The 26,312-nt window shown below is 41.5% G+C and overlaps 1 protein-coding gene across 6 annotated transcripts in view; it reads left to right on the forward strand.

Annotated features, from left to right (window-relative positions):
• epha7 (eph receptor A7) overlaps nt 1-26,312 on the forward strand; it is a 285,269-nt gene that overhangs the window by 96,170 nt on the left and 162,787 nt on the right. For 5 of the 6 annotated variants that reach the window (XM_048531168.2, XM_048531170.2, XM_048531171.2 and 2 more), the window contains exons 4-5: nt 12,288-12,443; nt 16,030-16,365. The exons of the other annotated variant lie outside the window; for it this stretch is intronic. In XM_048531168.2, coding sequence (XP_048387125.1) covers nt 12,288-12,443; nt 16,030-16,365 — 492 coding nt within the window. The remainder of the gene's footprint in view (nt 1-12,287; nt 12,444-16,029; nt 16,366-26,312) is intronic. 6 annotated transcript variants of the gene reach the window in all.

A 26,312-nucleotide genomic window follows, 5' to 3' on the forward strand; every position in this document is an offset into this window, starting at 1 on the left:
CTAAATTGCACAAAGTTAAACAGAAATAAAAAGAAAAGAAAAAGAATGGTGGTAGATGAGAGAAGGCTTATTTATGTGGCTGGTTAACTGTTGACTACTTTTTTTGTATGTTTTCCAGCAGATTATTACAGGTTAGTTTGTTCAATAAATGAAGGAGGAATTTCTCTTTTCATAATAAAAACAGGAGGGTGGTTGTTTTTTGCTTCATGCTTTTCTTGTTAATCAGCAATCCATTTTAAAATCTAATTGGCAGAAGTAGCTTATTTCAAATATCAGCATTCCTGCAATTTCATTACAAGACGCTTAATTATGGAGAAACACTGGTATTCTGTTCAAAGCATTTCATTCCCAGAGTTAAATCAGTAGCTTTCAGGAGAAAAGCAGTTAAACCAGATGTTAGGAAGGTGGCATTCCATTACCACAGTAATAGGTTCACTGTCAAGTAGGGTGTACTAAGTTGATTGAGGAGAATGTAGCGTTCTCAGGCATGGTTTTTAGTGTATTTTCGTAAAAACCTATCATGGTGCATTCACCTTTTGAATTTCTAATTTTAAATTGAAATTGCACTGGATTTATGTCTGTAGCTGCCCCAACTTTTGGGGAGGGAATACCTTATAAATAAAAGTCTACAGCAGACTGTTGTTTGGCGTAACACCCTAGATATTGTTTTCCAATGAGTGCACTATTTTTTAACATGAAAGCAATGAAATATCAACCGTAATGTAATCAAATCACCAAAATGAAAAGGATGGCAACACTGTCAGTGATAAGTAATGGCTGAACCAAACGGCAGTTGATCCAACTGATAAAAAAATTGGCCAAACGAGACAAGCGGTTTTATCACGATTCAGGAATTCATTTCCTTCGATAACTAATTGACAAAGTGAATGAATTTTTTTGTATTATTTGAACTTAGTTATATGACGCAAACATGTGAAAGTTCTAAAATAAGACAAACACGTGAACAGACAGTATAGCCCTAGAGGACAATCACCTTTCAGGTCTGGAAGAGTTCCTACTCTTTAAAATGGAATACTAGTATGCATTTCAAGTATTGGACGATGAATGGTCTGATTGATAAGATATAAAGTGGGATATTGAGCAGTGTTTCTGGAGTGAGTGCTCTTCTCTGGTGCCAGAAAAGACTTTGTGCCTCTGTAATGGGGTCTTATTGCAGGCTGATGGCAGTGTGTAGGAAACAGACCGCACGATGGAATGTAAGGTGCTGATTTCCAACTTTGATTCAGAAACCAGCTCAGTGTAAAAGTAAATAGAAATTGCTCTGATAAATCATATGAGTTAATCCACTTGTAGGGTTGAAATAACATGAACAAAAGAACAGACGGAATTAAATCGGCTACTCTGTCTCGACCAAACACAATACAGATTTTTATGGCGGGACTTCTTTATTGAAAACAGAATTGATTCTTTGAAGATTATTCTCGTAGTGAGCGTGCACTTTGGTAATTGGTGAAGTTTCAGTGGTGGAGCCATTGTGTGAATTAGTTTAAGTTCCAGAAGGCTTAGTTCTATTGACTTGTCTCCTATCATTAGTTCCTCTTGTTTCCTTCACTATCTGTTTACCCTGGTTGCTATGTGAGTGAGCAAAGCTCTGATGACCTTTTGCTCTGAATCTGAAGCAAGGTCATGATCTGTTCAAGCTCTGTGGCATCTCTAGTAAGATTTTCTTTACCGTTTAAGAAAACCCATGATCTTCAGCTGTAAGATGTATACATTTTTCTGCACGTAGATGTGCATGTGTACTTGCACACAATGAAGCTAATTAAAGAATGTGCTGCTTTTTCAAACCAAAGCTCTCATCGCTTTGAGGTTCTGTCTTTAACCTCTGGAAAAATCCTTTCTCACTTTGCACACAGCAATTATTACTAGGAAGGTGTGAGTTTAGGTGGGAGAGAGGAACAAAGGGATCTGGGAGTACAAATACGCCAATTACTGAAAGTTACTCCAGTGCCTAGTAAGGTTATGCATAGAAGCAAGCCAAGTACTATCGACTGTTTTTCTAGGATAGCTGTCTCCAAATTTTTTCAGTACAACATCACATTTTTGAATTTAACTTCTACCCAGGACTTATCCTGTAGAAAATATAGAATAAAGTTTATTTTTATTGCGAAATACATTTTAAACCAAATATGTATGATTATTCATTTTGTCCTCTACTTGCCAAGTGTCAGTGTAATACCTGTTAACTGCACATTGTCTGCCTGTGTCATGTAGTCTGGTTGTAGTTTGAGATGATGGCCTTGTACTGTCCATCAGATGGCTCTCTGTGAGGCGGTTGTGATATTGGTTTTGAATATCTTCATTTGAGAGAATGCTATCTCCCAAAGTGGAGCCAAAGTGATCCTTCACTTTAAAAATGCAGGATGATTGCAGTGGGCATTTTTTATTGTTTGTATTTATGAGTCCCCGCAAAAAAAATCACCGTCCATTCATCTGACTTTCAGCTCAATATCATTTTGCAAAGTAATTATCTCCATATTAACTCCAACGCTTTGTAAATCAAACAATTTATGCAATTTGGTAGCCAACCCCCCAATGACTACTTGAAGAAGTGGATCTGAGACAAATAGAGGAGTTGTTTCTATCAGATCTAATTCCTGAAATCACATGTTAAATTCCTCTGCTAACTTCCGGAAGTGTGCACAGGGGTTTTCAGGATGGAAGTATATTTCGATGCCTTGACTTTTTTTTCTCTCTATTGTTTCCTCCAGACTCAGGAAATATTGCAGGGTTTGGTTTTAATTGGGAGGACCACAGACCCAGTTTCAGTTTAAATGCATTAACGGCACTGAGCATGTGTATGCTCAGTCTTCGTCCTTTCCCTGCTGTTCACAGCTCAGCTCATTCAGTGTTGACATTATGTCTGTGAGGAACCTAAAGCTGAGGAACCACACATTGTCTGAAAGTCACTGCAGACTTAACTCCTTGATTTCAGAAAAGTGACATTTTCAGGCATCAGATGAAAACATTTTTTCGGGACCTTTCATCGATTTAACCATCTCACATCAGCATGGAGGATTATTTCACTGTAAGCAGCATCGAGTTCATCGAGTCAGGATTTAAAAAGTGGTGCAGAATGGCTCCTGATGAAATTGTATTTACAATCTTAACAGCTTGTATTACATGAGAAAAGTCTATCACTTTTTCTCTCTATTCCTTGCCACTGGATTATACAGTGGTAATTGACAAAAGAGAGGAAATCAAGATCATTCTGCAAAATGCAACAAAGCTTGCCTTTGTCCTGGGTATCACCAGTCGTAACAAGTTTCTTGACAGGAATGTTTTTCTTGAGCACGTATCTTTTGAATTCATTGCAGATATCCTCTTCTCTGTGAGCATTTTGTCTGTACCAGAGGTCTTGCCATCACTTGGGACGATTAAAGGATGAAATCTGGCAGCTCTCAACTGGGTGTTGGTGGAGCCCCTATTTATAGACAGCCCTTTATCAATGAAAGGGCAACCAGTGGCATTGACTACTGTCAAAACAAAACTAGTAACCAGCAACCATCCATCACTTCTCTTGTTTGCCAGAATATGCCTACCTTGTCCTACCATCCTCTAACCGCACTGACCTGTCTTCCAGGTACCCATTCCTTGCAGTTTCAGCTTAAACCATTACAAGTGGTGGTACTGCCTAGCTGCTAGCCCCTCTGATTGAGCTGACACCTTGTAGGCACAGTCTGCCATCCTGCACCAGAATATGGTGGCTGCTTCTTAATTAGCAGCTGAAAATAGATGGGAAGAAAGGCTGAGTGGAGTAAAAACGTCTTGATGGATTAATTGGGCCCAGTGTTTTTATGCCGTATATCCTATGTATGCAATGACTTTCACAGGATTTACACACTGCATCCATGACCATGCTTGCAGTGTAGTTAACTGCAAATATGCAACTTCTCAGCTTTTTATCATCTCTTATCAACTCACTTTTGAATAGTTTGGTGTTCCTCTTTTGTCTTCTGTGACACATTTCATTCATTGGCAAACAAAATGAAGATGTGAATCATAGAATCCCTACAGTGTGAAAACAGGCCCTTTGGTCCAACAAGTCCACACTGGTCCTCAGAGCATCCCTCCCAGATCCATGTCCCTATAACCAAACTAGTCTACACATCCCTAAACACTATGGGCAATTTAGCATGACCAATCCGCCTTTGGACTGTGGGAGGAAACCAGAGCACCAGGAGGAAACCCACACAGACACAGGGAGAATGTACAAATTCTGCACAGACAGTGGCCCGAGGGTGGAATCAAACCCGTTCCCTGGCGCTATGAGGCAGCAGTGCTAACCCTGAGCTACCATGAGCTAAATTCCCTGATGGTCTTCCATTACTTCAAGGCAACATACAATTGCTCAATTTATTCATCTTGACTTTCTCAATCAAACTTGGCAAACTGTCTAGTATCCATTTGTCAACTTCATACCTGGAAATGGATGATTGAATATTGTGGCAGTGTCTTGAGACATCATTTATTATTGATAATAGGGATGTACGTGACAATGTTCTTTCTCATATTAATTAATGATTTGCTGAATTGAAGTAATAATTAATCCATGTATCATCGTAAAATCCTGAGCAAGAAGTAGCTATATAATTGATCAGTCTTCACTCTATTCAGAATCCACGCCTGATTGTTATATCATGGGTTCTCCTCTGACATTAATTGTTGATCCACTGCTTTAAGAGCAGTTATTTTCTGTTCAATCTACACAGAACATATCTGCAGTTGTATTAAGCTAGCATTAAATATAAGTATTTATATGAATAGACTAATAGTTCAAGTCCCATGGTGGTTTGTAAACTGAGATCAGAAGAAAGTGACCATGATATTTGCCATTTCTGAAGTGCATTATTCCCTTCTTTGACTAAGTTTTATCATCGGATTCAGCTATACTTGCCAAAATACTGAATGATGTAAAGTACATGTTGGAAAAGTGGAATTTTTAGTATTTTTAGCCATTGATTTTAGCACACTTCTGGAAAAAACATTCTACTTTGAATGGTTTCAGATTGTTTAAATGTGGAGTAGCTTTAACCCCCATGTTAAAAACGTCTGAATCATTTACACAATTCAACCCCACCCACTTCCAGTTTTATTACAGACAGTCAAGCCTAGAAGCATTTGACAGGTAATAGAATATAATAGAATAGCAGTTTATTTTCACTTGTATTTATGAAAATACAGTGAGATGTACAGAAGATGCCACAATTCGTTGCCATTTTAATTACAGAAATTAGAGAAGGAAATTAGGACAAAGTTCATAATTTGTTCCCTCCATGGCTTCTGGGTTTCTGGAATGGTCATGGGATGCCATCACTGAAGTCACCCTCAAGCCGCCTAAACAAGGATTTCCAGACCAGACCCACCACGCTGCCACCACCAAAGCCGACACCCAAGACCCAACATCACTTCCAGAGCAAGCAGGGCAGAACAGACCCAACCAGACGCCAATACGGAAACCATCAGTCAAACTTCACCACTTCAGTTGCTGCACCAAAGCGCCATAGCCATGAGGAGCAAACCAGAAGGACCAGGCTGCCACCATGATAGTTGCTGCTGAAACTGCCACACCGCTGCCAGGCGGAACAGACCAGACCCATTGACAATGAAACCTTCAATAAAGCCATGGCCACAATGGCCAAAAGGAATGGACATCCGGATCCACCACACTGCCATTACTGCAACAGGCCCTTGTAACCGGCTTCCTCCACCTGAGCTGCAGAAAAGAAAAAAAGGGGAACTTTGATATAAAAGAGAAATGAAGAAACAAAAAAAAGGAAGAATGTGGCTGCTAGATAAATGGGAGCATAGAGGCACAGAGCACAAACACTGTGGCCGTTTTGAAATGTAAGTGCTTTCACATAAGTGCTTTTAACGGGACTACACATGGGCTGGGAGGAGCAAAGTTATTTCTTTCAGTTCCAATAAACAAACCCTGTAAGTAGCTCCCCACCATTGTCAACTGCCGTCCTTATCTAAGATACTCCTCTAATTTTCTTCTACCCCGACCAACCATAAAAGTTAGATAGAAAGAGCTAGAAAAACAAAATAGGTCTGCAGCATTTGTGAGCAAAGTTACAAGAGTCAGTGTTTCAAATCCCAAGTTCTGAAGAAGAATCAAAAAGGACTGAAAACTGCCTTTACATTAAACTGCATAATTTTCTGCTTACGGTCACTCATGCCCAAAGCAATATCATCCTGCAACATTGAAAAGTCTGAATGTCTCGTGAAGCTTCATGACCCATTGTAAGTGGGAAGAGATAGTAAACTCTCACTGAATATAGAATCTCCATGTTCTTGGGAAAATTGTGAGGTGGTAAAAATATGCCCAGTTCAAACCTGGAAGTAGTCAAATGCATAAAAGTTTGTCACTATGGTCACCTTCACAACTGTACGTTATGGGAACTAAGAGATCAGCTAGCTCATACATCACAATGAGCTGTGGTGAGGATGTATCATTTAACAAGAACAACCAGCCAGTAGCCTCCAAGCAGCATGGGCGAGGGCCCTTTCTGCTGCTGAATCTGAGTTCTACTCTTCAATGTTAAGACAGGTGTTAGCTGAAGTCTGAGCTGCAGAATGCTTTGCTAGAATCAAAACAGGATGGTTATGATTGACATGATGTTTTGCATATTTCCAGGGGGCATTCAGTGCATGCATGACTATAATTCGGAAGCCATTCACCTCCTATTATGTATGCTATTTTGGCTCATTAAGAATGCATGCAAAGAGGAGCAAAATTATCCAATTTGTTTTTGTTTATTTCACGATTGATTCAATATTGCTGAAGGATGGTGCTTTTAATGTCTGGTATTTGATCTTCTTAGTCTTTATTTTGCTGTTCTTTGCTGGCCACTAGGCTTAACAACTAAGCCATTCTCAATAAAACTAAAATAACAATGGCTCATTTTTATCATCAATCTAAATGATGTTCGAGCATTCTCAGTTACAGCGCTGTGCCTCAAACATAGTGTAAACAGAGTAGATTGCAAAATGTTGTGTGCATTAATAAAACAACTCCTTAAACATTTCTAATATATACTAGGCCGTGGAATTTTGCAGATGCAAAGATTGTTCATCAGTATACTTTGAGTGATAATGCCACAGTCATTAATCCTCTTGTGCCAGCATCATCATACCTCAAGGACAAGGTGCATACTGGAATTCAGCCAAACTTGCACAGAAAAAAAAACTCAACACACCAACAGCTCAAGCATAATGACATTGTGAGAGTTTCTGGGATAAAGGTTAATTCCTGAAGGGTGCTTCTGTGAACCCATATAGATTTTTCAGGCTCTCTGCAGCTTGCTGTAATAATGACCCACCACTACAAGCAGGGCTCTCACCAGATTGTAATGTTAATCTTTAATCCTTGCAAACCCTGTGTGTTTGGAGTCCAACCATAATAATTTCAAATAAAAATGCCTTTGTGTCAGGTATCAACTTCAGAGCTGAAAAACTGTGCAAATTAAAAGTTAGAACAAGATAATCAAAGTGGAATATTGAAAGTGTCAAATAATAAGCCATGTCAAACTCTTAATATCTAGAGTGAGAGTTCCAGTAATTTTTCTAAATTTACAATTTGCTCCTTTTTTTAAATACCACATAGAGCATAAAGATATGGACTAGCTACGGGAAAGTGGGACTGGTGTAGATAAGACCATAAGAACATAAGATATGGAGTGGAAGTAAGGCCATTGAGCCCATCGAATCCACTCCGCCATTTAATCATGGCTGATGGGCATTTCAACTCCACTTAGCCGCACTTTCCCCACAGCCCTTAATCCCTTGCAAGATCAAGAAATTATCAATCTCTGCCTTGAAGACATTGAACGTCCCGGCCCCCACTGCGCTCAGTGGCAGTGAATTCCACAGGCAATTCCGATAGTACTACAAATAGTAGTGGCAGCACAGACTTGATGGGGGAAGGGCCTCCTCTGATTCTGTGATTTGATGCAATGAGAAAGGAAGACTTGCCTCTAACATTCGCATGTTTGAGACTTCAGGACATTCCAATGGGCTTGAATCCAATGAAGAGCTTTTGAAGTATTGTTATGTTATAATGGAAGAAACATGGTAGACAATTTGCACACAACCAGATCCCAGCATTACTTTGGCTCAACATGAACGCATCCAAAGAAATGGATAATCCTGTTTTTTTGCTTGTTTTGTGATTTATTGAGAGTGTTGCTGAATGATAGTATTTTTAATATCTTGTACTCTATTTTTGTAGTCTTTATGTGTCTGTTCATTGCTGGTCAGTAGACTTAACAACTAAGTCATTCTCACTAAAATAGTGGTGAAATAAACAAGAAGGTTTCTGTGATGTTGTTTGGGGGTTTAGTTAAAGCCCCCACGCTCAACTTCAAGATGTTTTAACGTTTTATATTTTAAAACCGAAAATGGAGTATTTGCACCTTTTGCACTAGAGAAGGAGGTGGTTAGCTGATTTCTTGAATCTGCAGTTCATCTGCTGCCAGTATATCATTATTGCTATTCGGAGGAACATTGCAGGATTTTTATCCAGTGACAGCGAAGAAATAACAACATCATTTCTATTCGGGTTGGTGTATGCCTGGAGGTGGTTTTCCCCTGTACCTATTACCCTTGTCAGTCATGGGTTTGAAAAGTGCCTTTGAAGGAACTTAGTGATTTTCTGTAGTACTTTTTGGTAACACACGGCTGCCTCTATGAAGGAAATGAATGTTAAAGGTGTTCTGTGTGGGTGCTGGTTTAGGGGACTGCTTTATCCTGGGTGATGTTGAGCTGCTTGAGTGTCCATTTCACTTTAATGTTCTCTATTGTTCAAAATCTACTTGCATCAGTTTTTTAAACAAATAATGAGCCTGTAGCCATAAGTTGATGCTGGAGCTTTCCTTAGTGCAAAGGTTGATAGAAAATCATTAGAGGATCAAAGATCATAATATTGTTCTGAATATTAATGCAAATTGTTCAATTCTATACGGTCAAGAGATAGCACAATGCTTGGTGTCTTCTGTCTTATTTTTTGCAAATAAAATTTGCTGCATTTTATACTCATACCTCTACACCCCTTTTATATAGTTGAAGGCAAGTGTCAAAGAAAATCAAATGGATGGCCATCCCACTGCCTTCCCATCTTCTCCCAGCGTGTGATGCATGTTATGAAGAATGGATAAACATAGATATCCTGTTTGCTTTTTGGGCCTATTGAGAACTTCAACTGGACTATTAACTATTCACCTCCGTCCGCTCTGACCACTACTTTTTCATTTTGGCCATTAGGGGTACAGGAAGAAAGGTGCACAGACTGGCAATCTTGATGGTGTGAGCTGCCGATAGGCAGAAAGGGGTATATCAGCTTTAGGGGAGGACGTCTGTGTTTGTCAGAGGCATCCCTTCCTGAGACAATAGCCACACTTTAAGCCTCCCACTCTAGTCTCTCTGATGTGCATCGGGAGTTTGAGTGCAGAAGCAGGACAATTAGAAGGCCTTAGTTCTTCACAGTATCCCAACTCCCAACAAAAATTTATAACATCCTAAACCTTTTCACCGATGCAACCCCAATGCCAGCTCATGACTTCTCAAATTGTCCATGAAACTCTATGATATCTCAAACTCCCACTTATACTCTGACATATCTGCTTTTGAAGTAGTCTTCATATCCACTCACCCAGAATGCACTATTCGTGGTCTCCGATTCAATACAGAATTGACAGAAAATATTTTACTTCCTGTCAGAGAAAATGAAATCCTACCATATAATAATATCCTTCTTAGCATTGATACCGAGAAAAAAATACATTGTGATATGTGAAAATAAGTAGCAAGAATTGTTATCCTAGTAGCTTGTCTCAATAGACCAGAAACCACATCAAGGCGATAGAGTCTAAATGAAACTACTTGAAACCCCCTCATTCATTCTTCACTATTGCGGAGCACATTCACCCTTGAAACTCAGCCAAGCATTTATAATGCCCAAAACTATCCAAACAATAGACTGCTGTCTAAGAAGGAATGGACAAACGTACTCATTTAAAATGCAAAACAGAGTGCTTTTCAGTCAATCTAGAAAACAGACTGGTAAAATGTTTTCAAGTGAAGATTTTGTTTTCAGTTTGCAAAATGAGATTGTGAGGGTTAGATTATTTACAAGTGTCAAAAGCAATTTTTTTTATCAGCCAGACCAATTAAAAAACCCACAGCAGCAAAGGTGACAGCAGAGGGTGACAGGACATTTTGCAACCCTTGATTTTACATTATAGTTATTTTGTTTTCTATTGAGAACTTGGTATAATGCATGTAAACCAATAAACAAGGCTGATTAACGTAAGAAAAACCAAAAGATCTGCAGATGCTGTAAGTCAGGAACAAGAACAAAGTTTCTGGAGAAGCTCAGCAAGTCTGGCATCACCTGTGATTAAAAAAGCAGAGATGTTTCAGGTCCGGGGACCCTTCCTCAGACTTTTCTTCACAGATGCTGCCAGACCTGCTGAGCTTTTCCAGCAACTTTGTTTCTGTTCCTGATTAATGTAAGGACCAATTTATCTTTAAATCGCAGAACTTTATGATGAGTCGATGCATTCTTCTTTCCTGATAGTCCCTTGAATCATGAAGGAGAAATATAGAGTTCAGCCCTTTGAACAAAGCTGCTTATGAGCTCCTTTCTAGAGGCGTTTGTACTGCAGATATTTTAGGCTGACTCTGTCACTCTTAACACCTGCCATAGGCCTAATGAAAGGATTTGCAAGTTGATAATCAGCCTGTTCAGGGCGTTCACAGACTCACCTTCTATGGCAATCGGGTCCCAATGTGTGGGACTTGAACTCAGAGTTGCTGGATCAAAGGCAGAGACACCCTCCACAGTGCCACAAGATCTCCCCTTCATTAAAAACACAGCTACTATTATAAACATAGCACACAGTAGTGATGCTTGAAGGTGTGAAAATAACTTCAAACTTAGCCTTCCAGAAATTTCCAGACTCCACAGTAGGCTTTCTGCTTTTTTCATTTCTATTCTAAGCTGGCATGTTTTTACTAAGAATTCAAAAATGAACATCATCAAATGTAAATGGCGTGCAACGGAAAATCAGATTTTCATCTCATTAACTTTAAATGGGGAGCCCGGCTTCACTGGGGGTGAGATTGTACTTTGCACACTAGGCCAGTGCTTCCCAAACTTTTTCCCACTGTGACCTTATTTTGAAGCTTTTAGATTGTTGGAACCCACTTTGAGGCCTGTGAGGGGGAAGTCGGAGACCTGTGAGAGTGGTAGGGAAGTGTGGGTCCTGAAAAAGCAGAAGTGCAGTTGGTTCCAACTGTGGCCAGCGCTGCGTTGAGCTTGCAAAAATTTCAGAATTTCAGCTTGTTGAATCCTGACCTTAATTTTGGCATTCCTGACCTGCAAAAAGGACAGAGGAAAATGTTTTTGGGTTGGGAACGTGGAGGGAAATTGGATTTATTCAAAAAACATCCAAACCCAGTCTGCCACTAGACAAAGATTTGTTTGCCAGTCTCAGCATTGATTCTTTGTCCAAAAATTCTGAACAACAATAGAACAAAACTGAGAAAGAACACTATCCTGACCAACTCTATTCCTCACCATTCTCTCAATAGTTCCTGAACTTGTTCCAAATGGTGGAGGGATATACTATTTCTCTCCAAAGTTTACCCAAAACATATTTGCAGCAGATTTATACTTACCTGTTGCATCTTCTGAATCTTGTATTTGTGGCCAGATGGGATACTGGAATAGCAAAGTGTCCAATTTTTTTCTATTACTTCTACACCCCAATCCAAAGTGATTGCTGATTCAGAACTTGTACAGAGTCAACCGCAAATGCCATAAGATTTTAAACAATTCCATAATTCTACTCTGTTTTTCTTTCTGCAAAGGCTAATGGGGATTTATATTGGTTTACAGTTGGGGGAAAAATGATTCAATTGATGTAAAATTAATGGGCAAACTACAAATAGATGAGACAATTCTGTGCTGACTTAAATACTGGCATAAAGTGATTTAGTTTCTCTACCTTAGTAGTGTGCGCTAAGGCACTAGAATGACCATTAGCGAGCTGAAGGGGTGACTATTGTAGTTGATCAGTGCATTTTGCTTTGACTTCTTGCACCTTCCCAAGTACCTAAGTTAGCCCTAATGTGCATTATGTGACCACTTTTTTAGTTTTTAATTTTTCTTTGCAATGTTCTCAATGAAATCATGCTCTGGACTTTAAGGAAGTACGACTGACAAAGTCACTGACATTAAAATGATACGTTTCCTTTGGCAGCTTGTGAGCCAGGATTCTACAAGCCATCATCACAGGACCATCGATGTGCCCGATGCCCAGCTCATAGTCACACAGCTCAGGAAGGCTCCTCACGGTGTGAATGTGAGGATGGTTACTATAGAGCTCTCACTGACCCTCCCTCTGTATCTTGTACAAGTAAGTTCACTTATTGTACCTCAACGACAGCAAAATGTTTAATCTTTCCAGACATACAGACAGTGTATCTTTTATATACCTGCGTAGCAATAGGGCCTGTGTAATGGACCCAGTTTGAGGCCGTGCACTCCAGTCAATGAACTTCTTCAGCTCAAACTGATTGTTGACCAGGAACAGAAATTTGTGTGCTTTTTTGCTCCGTTTCTTGGATTGAGGCAGGCTTTTAAGAGTGACCGTGGCTTAACATCATTACTTCCACTGACCAGGTGTACAGTGTCAGGCGTGCCTGATCAGGGTGGCTGACACTCATGATTTCTGATCATTTTGAAACTGAAATTGGGTACTATTGAACTCAGGGCCTGCTACATTCAGTAGAAATGAGGAAAACTGAGGGCAGTAAACATAACCACATCAAAACCCATGCCAGTTCTTTTCCCAGGTTTACCTACTCTTGTTCCACTGTGTCCAATGCCAATAACAATAATTGCACTAATTTGAGTTGGATACCTAGGCCAAGCCCTGGAATGCCATTATATCAACTAATAGTTCCAGCAATCTAATCCAATTGATCAAGATTCTGATTTTGTAAAAGAAAGCCTGCAAATTCTTTGAAATAGCATTTATTAGCTCATTGGGAGCTGCTTGTTTTTTTTTTAATTCCTTCATGGGATGTGGATGTTGTTGATAAGGCCAGTATTTGTTCCACATCCCTATTTGCCTTTGAACTGGATCTCTCGTTTAGCCATCGGAGAGGGCAGTTTGGATTCAGCCATATTACTGTGTTTCTCAAGACACACAGGTCAGGTAATTACAGCAGGTTTGCGTCTCTAAAGGCGACTTGTGAACCAAGAGAACTGGCCTGATGATCTATGGGCATGGGTTCCAACATGGAAGCTCATGGAATTTAAATTTGGTTAATCAATTTAGAATCTAAAGCTAGCCTCAGTAATGATGATCACTGCTCCAGCTACAAACAATTGCCTTGAAAACCCATCTGATTAATTAATGTGACATCTTCCATCTTTATCCTGGGCTGGGGTAATTGTGACCTGGACTCCATAGCAATGTTAATAAAATGTGAGGCTGGATGAACACAGCAGGCCAAGCAGCATCTCAGGAGCACAAAAGCTGACGTTTCGGGCCTAGACCCTTCATCAGAGAGGGGGATGGGGGGAGGGAACTGGAATAAATAGGGAGAGAGGGGGAGGCGGACCGAAGATGGAGAGTAAAGAAGATAGGTGGAGAGGGTGTAGGTGGGGAGGTAGGGAGGGGATAGGTCAGTCCAGGGAAGACGGACAGGTCAAGGAGGTGGGATGAGGTTAGTAGGTAGCTGGGGGTGCGGCTTGGGGTGGGAGGAAGGGATGGGTGAGAGGAAGAACCGGTTAGGGAGGCAGAGACAGGTTGGACTGGTTTTGGGATGCAGTGGGTGGGGGGGAAGAGCTGGGCTGGTTGTGTGGTGCAGTGGGGGGAGGGGATGAACTGGGCTGGTTGAGGGATGCAGTGGGGGAAGGGGAGATTTTGAAACTGGTGAAGTCCACATTGATACCATATGGCTGCAGGGTTCCCAGGCGGAATATGAGTTGCTGTTCCTGCAACCTTCGGGTGGCATCATTGTGGCAGTGCAGGAGGCCCATGATGGACATGTCATCAAGAGAATGGGAGGGGGAGTGGAAATGGTTTGCGACTGGGAGGTGCAGTTGTTTGTTGCGAACTGAGCGGAGGTGTTCTGCAAAGCGGTCCCCAAGCCTCCGCTTGGTTTCCCCAATGTAGAGAAAGCCGCACCGGGTACAGTGGATGCAGTATACCACATTGGCAGATGTGCAGGTGAACCTCTGCTTAATGTGGAATGTCATCTTGGGGCCTGGGATGGGGGTGAGGGAGGAGGTGTGGGGACAAGTGTAGCATTTCCTGCGGTTGCAGGGGAAGGTGCCGGGTGTGGTGGGGTTGGAGGGCAGTGTGGAGCGAACAAGGGAGTCACGGAGAGAGTGGTCTCTCCGGAAAGCAGACACCTTCCCTCACCTTCCTGGACCTCTCAGTCTCCATCTCAGGCAACCAGCTTGTAACTGATGTCCATTACAAGCCCACCGACTCCCACAGCTACCTAGAATACACCTCCTCCCACCCACCCTCCTGCAAAAATTCCATCCCCTATTCCCAATTCCTCCGCCTCCGCCGCATCTGCTCCCACGATAAGACCCAGATGTCCAAGTTCTTTAAGGACCGCAACTTCCCCCCCACGGTGATTGAGCACGCCCTTGACCGCGTCTCCCGCATTTCCCGCGACACATCCCTCACACCCCGCCCCCGCCACAACCGCCCCAAGAGGATCCCCCTCGTTCTCACACACCACCCTACCAACCTCCGGATACAACGCATTATCCTCCGACACTTCCGCCATTTACAATCCGACCCCACCACCCAAGACATTTTTCCATCCCCACCCCTGTCTGCTTTCCGGAGAGACCACTCTCTCCGTGACTCCCTTGTTCGCTCCACACTGCCCTCCAACCCCACCACACCCGGCACCTTCCCCTGCAACCGCAGGAAATGCTACACTTGTCCCCACACCTCCTCCCTCACCCCCATCCCAGGCCCCAAGATGACATTCCACATTAAGCAGAGGTTCACCTGCACATCTGCCAATGTGGTATACTGCATCCACTGTACCCAGTGCGGCTTTCTCTACATTGGGGAAACCAAGCGGAGGCTTGGGGACCGCTTTGCAGAACACCTCCGCTCAGTTCGCAACAAACAACTGCACCTCCCAGTCGCAAACCATTTCCACTCCCCCTCCCATTCTCTTGATGACATGTCCATCATGGGCCTCCTGCACTGCCACAATGATGCCACCCGAAGGTTGCAGGAACAGCAACTCATATTCCGCCTGGGAACCCTGCAGCCATATGGTATCAATGTGGACTTCACCAGTTTCAAAATCTCCCCTTCCCCCACTGCATCCCTCAACCAGCCCAGTTCATCCCCTCCCCCCACTGCACCACACAACCAGCCCAGCTCTTCCCCCCCACCCACTGCATCCCAAAACCAGTCCAACCTGTCTCTGCCTCCCTAACCGGTTCTTCCTCTCACCCATCCCTTCCTCCCACCCCAAGCCGCACCCCCAGCTACCTACTAACCTCATCCCACCTCCTTGACCTGTCCGTCTTCCCTGGACTGACCTATCCCCTCCCTACCTCCCCACCTACACCCTCTCCACCTATCTTCTTTACTCTCCATCTTCGGTCCGCCTCCCCCTCTCTCCCTATTTATTCCAGTTCCCTCCCCCCATCCCCCTCTCTGATGAAGGGTCTAGGCCCGAAACGTCAGCTTTTGTGCTCCTGAGATGCTGCTTGGCCTGCTGTGTTCATCCAGCCTCACATTTTATTATCTTGGAATCTCCAGCATCTGCAGTTCCCATTATCTCCATAGCAATGTTGTTGACTCTTATCTGATCAAGCCATTCAGTTAAAAGGAAAGTTAGAAATAGGCAATAAATGCTAATCTTGCCAGCAACATATGTAAGAATTTGTAAGTGTCAGTGTCCAGTAGCGTGTCTGTTTCTGACTGATATTTTCTTCTGGTTCCAAAGGACCACCTTCTGCACCGCAAAATCTCATTTATAACATCAATCAGACAACAGTGAGTTTAGAGTGGGGCCCACCAGCAGATACCGGAGGTCGGGATGATGTCACCTACAGGATCATGTGCAAACAATGCAGCTGGGAGCAGGGTGAGTGTGTGCCTTGTGGCAGCAGCATTGGCTTCATGCCCCAGCAGTCAGGACTGGCAGATACATACGTGACGGTTGTGGATCTACTGGCCCATGCCAACTATACGTTTGAGGTTGAAGCCGTGAATGGCGTGTCAGACCTGAGTCGGACCCAAAGGTTATTTGCAGCTGTCAGCATAACCACAAGTCAAGCAGGTAAGGCAATGAGCAAACAAGAGCCAAACCCATTTAATGTAGTCGCGATGTTGATCTGTAACACCTCTTTTATTTCCAGCTTAATCCCCGGAAATGTTTTCACGGTTTAACTGCCTCTATTATATTTACTGTCATCAACTTAATTTCTCCTTTGCAATGGTCATCTGGTGTTAAGTCCAAGAAGTTGAACTGATTTACTCACTCTGTGTCCAGTTTTGGTACTGTAAGATTTGGAACAATTTCTTTCATTAAATGCCTTTGCCTTACTAATATTACGAATATATAATAATACTAATAATATGCCTGTAGTTGAATTAATCAAGTTTGGAAGATTAAAGCATCCCTGTGAACCTATTTATGAACAGAGGCCCCATTTCCTACAGTGACTTCTCCTAACTCTGCCCTCATACCCTGATATAATTCTCAGCAAAGCTCTTATCCACCTTTCTGCAAAATGAAGGTCCTCCCAAAGTATCCGCGAGCTTACAATTTCCATTACAAAAACAACTAAATGAACCGTTCATGCCTGCCATTTGTGTATCAGATTATTCTCAGTTTTATTCCTGCTGTGGTTTCAACATTTCTGACAGTTCTAAGTTATCTGAAAAACAAAGTGAAATTTCTTATAAGCAGGGCCATTATTTTGTGGCTTGTGAATGAAGTGAATTTGATCCCCTCCGATTTCCCCTGTCCCTACCTCTCCCTCACCTTCTATGGGTTGTGCAGTGATAATACCGAGGTCAGCTAGGTGCACCTCATAGAATATGTGTTCCCTGATTGGGGCTGTTAATCTGGTCCAATCAGGGAGCCCTGGCTGACAGATATAAACAGGAGTGTCAGAGGTTCTGATCACTGTAAGAACTGGCTCTAAGGAGGCTGGATCAGAACTCTCCACATGTAAATAAAGGGTGACTTGGTGATGGGATACTGACGTCTGTGGAGTTAAAACATTTGTAAAAAAGTCACTTGTCAACAGTTTTTTGTTCAACATGTTCAACCATTTAAATTAAAGAGTTAATGCTATTTAAACAAGTGGAACGAGCAGTGTCAGAACAAAAGTAAAAATTGCTGGAAAGCTCAGTAGGTCTGGCAGCATCTGTGGAAAGAAATCAGAAATCAGAGTTAACATTTCAGGTTGAGTGACCCAAAACATTAACTCTGATTTCTCTCCAACAATGCTTCAAGACCTGCTAAGCTTTTCCAGCGATTTCTATTTTTAATCTCCAATTTACAGTAACCGCAGTTTTTTTCAGTGTTTATTTAGTGTCAGGGCGGCACATTCACACTCTATTAGGGAATACCACCAATAGCAATTTCTGTTTTACTTACATTTTCAGTTGCAATGCAAGTACCGTATGACTAAACGGCTGGATTTTCAAAGTGATGTATGCATATCGTACAGTTTTACTGACTGTCCAGATTTTTATTGAATTCAAATGCCACCTTCAGCTTAATATACGTTGAAACAGAGAATAGATGGCCCAGTCGGAGACCATCCAGCCCATTGTCTCAGTGTCAGACAGAGCTGCTTAGCTTTTCATTATTTTGTCTTGGGATGTACGAATCAATGGCAAAGAAACCATTTGTTGTCTGAACCTAATTGCCCCTGGGAAGGTGAGACTATTTTCTTGAATTGCTGCATTCTGTGTTCTCTTTGTACTCCCTATGTGCTGTTTTGATCCACAATAGCAAAGGAATGACTGTAGATGTCGAAGTGAGCATTGTGAGTGACTCAGTAACAAACATGTTGAAAGTGATGTTCCCAGGTGTTTGCTACCTTTGTTTTTCTAGATGATGCAGTTGGCATGTTTGGAAAGTGTTGGCTGAAGAAACCTTGGTCAGTTGCTGCAGTTCGATGTCTAGATGGTACACACGACTGTCACTGTCTGCTGCTAGTTTTTAAGATTGTGATTGTGATGGCAGCTCCGTCCTGTATGGGGTCAGTTTCTTCAGTGTTTTTAAAACTACACTCATCCAAGAAAGTGAGGAGCGTTCCATCACACTCCTGAGCTTTCATTTTAAATGAAAGGCTTTGTGGCATCAGGCAATGAATTAGTTGCTGCAGAATTCTCAACTTCTGACTTGCTGATGTAGCCACATCAATATATGGCCAGTCCTGTCCAGTTTCTGGTCAGTGTTGATGGTAGGGATTAAGTAATGTAATGCTACTGAATGTCAAGGGGAAGAAGCTAAGTTCATTCTTGGTGGAAGTGGTCAATGCCTGAAATTTCCCTAATGTCATTCATCAGTGCTTGTTTTTACACTTTTTCTATTTGTTTCGTAATATGCACTCTGGAGTAACGTAAACTGTAATGCCTCATTGCAACACTGACTGCGTTGTTATGACAAAAAAAGTACTTTTCAAACAAGAGAAGAGTTTGTTTTATTTGTATGAAGACAACTGTGCATTAAGAGTCATAAAACACCAAAATATTGTTGTAATTCATCTTCCCCCAAATCTATACTGTTATTGTTAAGCACAAATAGCATGCTGCTGTTACTCTGTGTGTTATGGACTTTTTATTTGAGATGAATCTGCTCCTTCAGCCTTACAGCTTTCCATTTTAGGCTGCAGTATTTTAATTTTTTTGTCACAAATTGATGGCAGCAGAATTTTTTTTTAACTCATTCTCGGAATGTGGGTATCACTGGCTAGACTGGCACTTATTAATCACTCCTGAGGGCAATGAAGAATTGACCGCATTGCTGTGGATTTAGAGTCATGGAGACCAGACCAGGTAAGGATATCAGTTTCTTTCCCTGTAGGACATTAGTGAATTAGATGGACTTTTCCAACAATCGACAATGGATTCATCAGTCTCTTAATTTCAGATTTTTATTGAATTCAAATGCCACCTTCTGCCACAGCCGGATTTGAATCTGTGCCCCAGAACATTAGCTGGGTCCCTGGATTAACAGTCCAGCAATAATATCATGAGGCCATTGCCTCCGCTGTGTGTCATGGATCCCGGAAATGCAAGTAAAATGTTTTTAAGTGTTCTGGATTGTTTAATTAAACACCCCATCAGAGACATATCGCCCAACTCATGCCTTTTTCTCATGGCCAGCTTTGACAAAAGTCATAACGGTCCAACAGGTATATTTTTTGAATGGGTGATTTGGGCCTTAGTTTGATCTCCAGAGAGAAAATGCTCCAGTTTAAAAACAACTGAGGAGACAAGCGCAAAGCACTCAAGGATTCCTGCCAGGAGTGATAAACAAAGAATAAATAAACTGAAGGTCAGCATTTTGCAGTGTTGATTTGACTTATGCTGCTGAATGTCAAAATCAAGACTCGGGTCAATAATGCCATGATGGAATGTGTGCCTCGAAGGAAGCAGAGGATTTTAACTGGCACAAGTTGATTCATCATTAAACTAGCTCAGTGAAAATGTTTCTGGGCAGCTGAATGGAGATCAATTAACTTTTAAGTCCATGGGAAAAAAAAATTAGCAACCTTTCTGCACTCCATTTGCTGAGAGGTCAAGCACTAAGAGAGAGATAATTGTTGTGAGCCAGCAGAATGAATCGAGGATGAACAGAAAGTGATGATGTATGTTCAGTGACAAGATACGTGACAGAGACTTGCACTTGGGCCAATGACTACTCGACTCAGCAAGGACACAAGGACGAGGAAAGGAGGCCTGTGAAAAACAATTAGTGCTTCTTCCAAGCAAGCAGTTCTTAATTAGCCATGGCGTGTCAGCAACAGACAATTAGTGTTCTCAATTCTTAAAAAATATTTGGCCATCAATTACAGTACAACAGTGAAAATACTTGTTAGGAAATGCTTATTTCACAATCCCTACATGAGTAGCCGGCAGAACCAAAATATTGGTTTAATAATTCTTTATTGTGCAACCTTAATCATTTTGAAGACACGTGAATCAGTAGCACTTCATAACAATGCCTCTTAATGCTGGAATTTGGGAAAGCAAGAGTGGGGACATTGCCTTCGATATCAAAATAAATGAAAGAGGTGACATTAAATCTATGTGTTATAGTCTTTTATTACTGTTTAAAAATCTGGAAAATTCGACAAAAGGGATAGAATAGGGCCCTACAACATCACTGTGGGCATCTCTCACCACTAAAAGCTGTCACCGGTTATCAGTCGATTTAAGGATGATGTCCATTCAGGATTGAGAGTTTCTGCCACGGGTCTTTGAGTGACTGAAGAAGCCAGTTCACGATCTGCACAACTTTGTGCACATACGATAGGCGTTCCCATAAGGTAATACAAGCTCCCTTTTTAACAGTATTGTGGGTGTAGCAGCTCTGGACCACAGCTCAGCTCACCACCATATTCTCAAGGGCAATTAAGATGGACAATAAATGCAGAGGTAACCAACGATAGCCACATTCCATGAATGAACAAAAATTGAGTGCAAGATTTGCTTTATTTTCTTTCTTCTTCTGTCAATGCCCAGCCTTATCATTAGGGTATTTGAATGTAAAGCATGATGCTGCTTGATGGAGAAATCATTGTCATTTTGAATGATTGGTAGAAAGCTCTGACCAGTGAAGAATATTAATGCAACTACTGCACTACAAGGATAATTTCAGAGTGACTTTGAAGCATTTTCTTTGTCCTTCCCTAGTTCACTGGCCATTTGAATGTTGAGAAAGCAGTATGTGGCAGGTGAGACAGTATTTGGCCACTTGAGTACAATGTCCACTTCACCTAAGTTGATTTTGCAGGATTGTACTGGAATGTTTGTGCTGTTGATTTCAACAGGGAGTCCTGATGATTATTTTCGAATCCACGGTCTGGATAAAGGAGTCTAGTGTAGCCAACTTTGTTTGATCCCATTTTTCTGAAATACAATAAATACAACCAGATTGGTTGTGATTGGTACTTGGTGTTCCTCCCTTCAGTCAGGCTGTTTTCGGGCTGAGACGTTGATCGTTGGCTCTTACAGTAACTGATGCTGATTGGATGCAGTTATGACTGAAATGGTCGGAATACACTGGTCGGAATCCAAACGATGTGGATTATTGTCGGGATTTGTGGCAGAATTCAATGAGAGTTCCAGTAAGGTGTATCTTGACTGCATCTTTTAAGCTTTTACTGAGTGGCAAGGTGCTAGATAGTGACAAACTGCCAATTAAGTTAACTGCTGACCATTAATGCATCCAGTGACTCTCCTTTATTTAACAGTGTGGAACAAAAAAGATGAAGCAGAGCGTAAAAGTCAAAGAAAGGATAATGAAGGTCATAGGTTCAGCTCAGATTCTGGTGAGATATTAACTCACCTCTCTGAGTGAATGCCCAGTTCCCACTCAGGCCTCATTTTCTCAAGCCTTGGGAGGAAATGCTTGAATGAATTGTAATTGAGTGCCCTTCTGCCCTAGCTGTGTCTTATTTCCTGACATGAGATATCATTACTTGAGCAGTTTTGTACGTAAGTGAGGAAATCTGAAGGTGTAATGCTCAAACCGAGCTCATCGTACTGCTCGCGCAGATTTTCCCTACGCTGTCGGGTCCTGTTTCTCAGCGTGTGCTCACATGATACAACTGAATAAAACAAATACTAGATGTGTCAAGGCACATGCCCCAAAAGGAAAACTGTCATACTTAGTTGCAGATCCTTTTGGTGTCCATTGTTTAACATAATACACAGCTATTGCTGCTCTGTGCTCTGTAAAATTGATGGCACGTAAAGATCTGACACAGAATAAAGTTGAATCATGGCTAACTAGCTTACGTAGCCACTTTGCAGAAAGAAGAACTTGCATTTGCAAAGCACGTTTCACAACTGCTGGAGACCCCAAAGTACCTTGTCATCAATGAAGTACTTTTGAAACGTAGCCTTTTGTTGTAATGTGACTCCTCTCCACACACAAGGACACACAAACAGAATAAGTGATCAGATCACCTGCTTTCAATGTTCCTTGAGAGATATTAGCCAGAACAGTAGCCTGAGATTCCTGGTGGCAGTCAGGGCCTCGATTTTGTGTCTTCAGAAGGACAACAACTCAAGACACCCTCAGTCTTGCATTGGAGTTTCAGCCAAGAGCTCAAGGACTACATTGTATGTTGGGGACATAATATTCATTCCCAAGACTTTTAGATAGAATCAGATCTCCATTCTGGGTGCTGATGGTTCAGCAAACAGCTCCATGAAGAAGAACCATGATCATTCTTTGGGGGGGTGGGTTAGGATGGCAGGAGGAGAGGGGAATAGAGGGTGTGACATTCCCGATGCACAGTTGGCCCACTAAATGTTGTGCCCTCCCTGCTATCTCGCCTTTTTAAAATAGCAATTTTAGGAACGGCCTTTACACTCTGGCCTGCCTGTCAAAGTTCACATTTTATGGAAGTCGGATTGAAGCACCTTTAATTGGGCAATTAAAGGCATCAGTAGGCATAAAGTCAGGTGACACGGTGGATGTTTTACACCTTCTCCCCCATTACCTCATGTCCTCTGTAACACTGGGGACAGGCTGGTACTAAGTAGGAAGGAGGTAGGCTAGCCACACAACACATCTTATGTTTCTGCTTCCTCCCTGCACTGAGGAAAGGCCAAGTGGGAGGCCATAAAACCTAGCCACAAGTGTCTTGAACTGGTTTAAAACTCAAAGCCTCTGACAAAGAAATGATTGTGTCCTCCTGATCCTGAGTTAACATCACTATTGCCTGTATTGAGATGACATTATAGTAATGCTGAACAACTAAACTGAGCCACTACTTTAGTATCTCAGGGGCATTTCAACTTACTCCTTGAAATAGCATTTAACTTAAAATATTATTCGGTGATATTAACATGCATCGGTTGTTTGCTAGATCACTATTTGTGGCTTCAAATTTGAAAGGTTAAGGAACACACTGGCTGCCAGAAATTTGAAAGCTACATTTTTCATTCCTTTCCTCTGGTTTCAAACTGGCATTTGACAAGAAAAATTAGTCCGACATAATTACATGGAAGAAAAAATAAGTCCCAAAAATATAATCGAAACCAGTTGAGTGAATTAGAGCCAGACAGATTTATCACTATGTCCTGAAACTCCCGAGTGGCTTGTGCTCAGAGGCAGAGGGATTTGCTTGTGGAATGTGTTGTGTAAGAGTGTGCGTGAGTGTAAGCAAGAGTGTGTGTACAAACAAATGTGTGTATCCATACATGTTCATCTGTGGATCAAAATGTATATGAACAAGACGGTCTGTGTGTTTCTGTGAGCAAGAGAGTGTGTGGGGAAGGGTATGGGATTTTCATATGCGTGAAAGACTAAGTATAGTGTATATGTTAGTGAGACAGTTTGTGCCTGTCAATAAAAGAATGTGTGCATGTGTGTGCATGTGTGTGTGTGTGTCAGAAGGTGTGTGTAACAGAGCACGTGAGTATGTGCCTATGAGTCAATGTGTGAGCATGAGACAATATTAGCGAGTGAGAATGTGGGCATAATAAAGTGTGAAGCTGGATGAACACAGCAGGCCAAGCAGCATCTCAGGAGCACAAAAGCTGACGTTTAAGGCATTGACCCCAGAGTGAGAGTGTGGGTTGTGTGTCTGAGAGGTGGCTGTGAGTGAGAGAGCGGATGTGAGTGCACGTTTGCATGTGTGTAAGAGTTGTATATATTTGTGTGAACGATCGCGTGTGTGAGAGCAAGACTGTATGTATGTGAGAAAGTATGTGTCTGTTGTGAGAGAGTGTACATGTTGTGTGAGAGAGAGGGAGGGAGAAGGAGAAAATATTTTGCACAGTTCAACCATTCCCTGACATCACATGCCCAGCTTTGGACAGTAAGTTCATTTGTCCGGAATTTTGGTCTCAGTGACAGATGGAGACTGGGATTGTGCCTGGTGCCTCACAATTCAGACCCAAAAACCATATTCAGTTGAAACATTCACAAGCATATTGGCTGACTATTTAGATATAAATAATGTGCACAGATAAGGTAGGAAATTTGCAGATAACGATACTTATTTAAAGAGTTGGTGTAAACACAGTGGGCTAACTGACTTCCTTTACCATAACACTTCTGTGTTTGGGTAGATGCTGAGACCAGTAGATCAGAACGTATGTCACTGCTCGCTAGGACTTTGGCCCATTTCTCTATATAGTTGTTAAACATGCCATTCCTTACCTTTCAACCACTTGACCCGACCTTAACATCACTATCCAGGTTCCTCTATCTTGCCTTTTATTGACCATGGCCTTTCTGCTCCCAGTCTCATTTACCATTCACCCACCCAGTGCATAAAATACTCAACAGTATTAAAAAAAACTAGGTATTCAAAATCACCTTATAAAATCCCCCATTTTCAAAGCTCAGAACTGTCAATCAAATACAGCCGTTGAAACTCTTCGTGAAAAAAAACCTCTTATCTCAATGCTCATTAATCTCTCATAATACAAAAAAGCCTTTAAAAAAACATTTCATAAAATTTAATCCTATCATTTGGTCAGATATCTCTCAATCAAAAAAAAACATCAGTCACCTCACAGCTCTAGAAACAACTCCTGCTGAGCCACATATATTAGTGGCGTTTGGAAGTCAACCATGGATTTCATGACACAGCTGAATAAACAGACCCTTCATAGCTCAGTAAAATTGACTTTTTGAAGTCACATTTAAATGGACACACATTTCACAGTAAGTAAGTTGTCATATCATGAAAGGTCATGTTTCCCACCCCAGGGAAAATGATATCCATTTTGAATGTGCTGTTAAAATTAAAATGTTAAGATTAAACTGTAACCCGACGCAGAACCATTGAGTGATAAAAAAGAAAAAATCAACGCTACAGATGTGTGAAATGTGTGTGTGTGTGTCAAAGTGTGCTTTCTTTGTATAAAATACATCTTCTAAGTCAATGATTATCACATGGTTAAAGGTATGACCATGTTTCAGCACGCTCTGTGCAAGATTGCATGATATTAGTTTACACAGCATTGGCCAAACCATAGTCTTAAAGCATTAATAAAAAGGCTAGCCAGACATGTACATTGTACAACATGATAGGAAGGTTAAACTTCAGATGATCACATTTATTTGGCAGGGGGCAGGCAGAATGAATCCATTGCCCACACAATGGATGTTAGCGAATGTTTGAACATTTCTACAATTATGTTTAATTTGCATTCTGTCAGTGGCTGCTTGTTCTTTTGGGGGCGGCTCACTGATTACAAGAGTTTAGAACATCCAGCAGCATGATTAGATCTTAGGAAGCAATTCTGGAGAATGGCTGCAAAAGATAAGACATTGGAGAGGGAACAATGAACTTGATTTTTGTGGTGTCAGGAACAATGCACAGAACTAACATATTACATTTGAAAAAAATAACTACAGTTTCCTTTAAGGTATAATCTGTTCAGCTCAAAATATCAATGTTTTGAGTGTGTTGTAGGCCAATCACTTCAAAAACCCTATCTCAGTGGAAGTGTCAAACATCAGTGAGGACAGGAATGTAAGTGCTGAGCAACCATTTTCATTGTGCTCATTCCTGGTGAAAAATAAAGTTGAAATGTCATCCCTAGGCTGACCAGAATTAAAATACTTTCCACTGCTGGCAATACTTCAGCAGTGACCTTCGCAAGCTTTCAACGTCAGCATCGCATCTAACAACACCTAACTCCTGAGGAGTTTTGCAGTTGGCAAGTAAAATCTTTACCCCTTGCAGAATACTTAGGGAGATTTAACTCAAGCTGTTCTTATTAGCTGCCGAGAAGTCATTTGCAAGTTGGCATTTATAAGGACTAGGAACAGGATACATTTCTGCTCACTCAAACTAGGTATTAAGTGTCATACTAGACATCCCAGGGAGAAAAGAAAATTAGCAAATATACACAACCATGAAACAAAGTGAAGATCATATCAAAATTCACACAATTGGAACAGTGCTACCCAAACACTAAAAGAAATTGAAATGATTGCAGTCTTGCATGAATGTCACTGGCAGTAATATATTCAGTGAAATTTAATTCTCGTGACCTACAATATGTTTT

The sequence above is a fragment of the Stegostoma tigrinum genome, chromosome 4, assembly GCF_030684315.1.
Source record: "Stegostoma tigrinum isolate sSteTig4 chromosome 4, sSteTig4.hap1, whole genome shotgun sequence".
Taxonomy (NCBI): domain Eukaryota; kingdom Metazoa; phylum Chordata; class Chondrichthyes; order Orectolobiformes; family Stegostomatidae; genus Stegostoma; species Stegostoma tigrinum.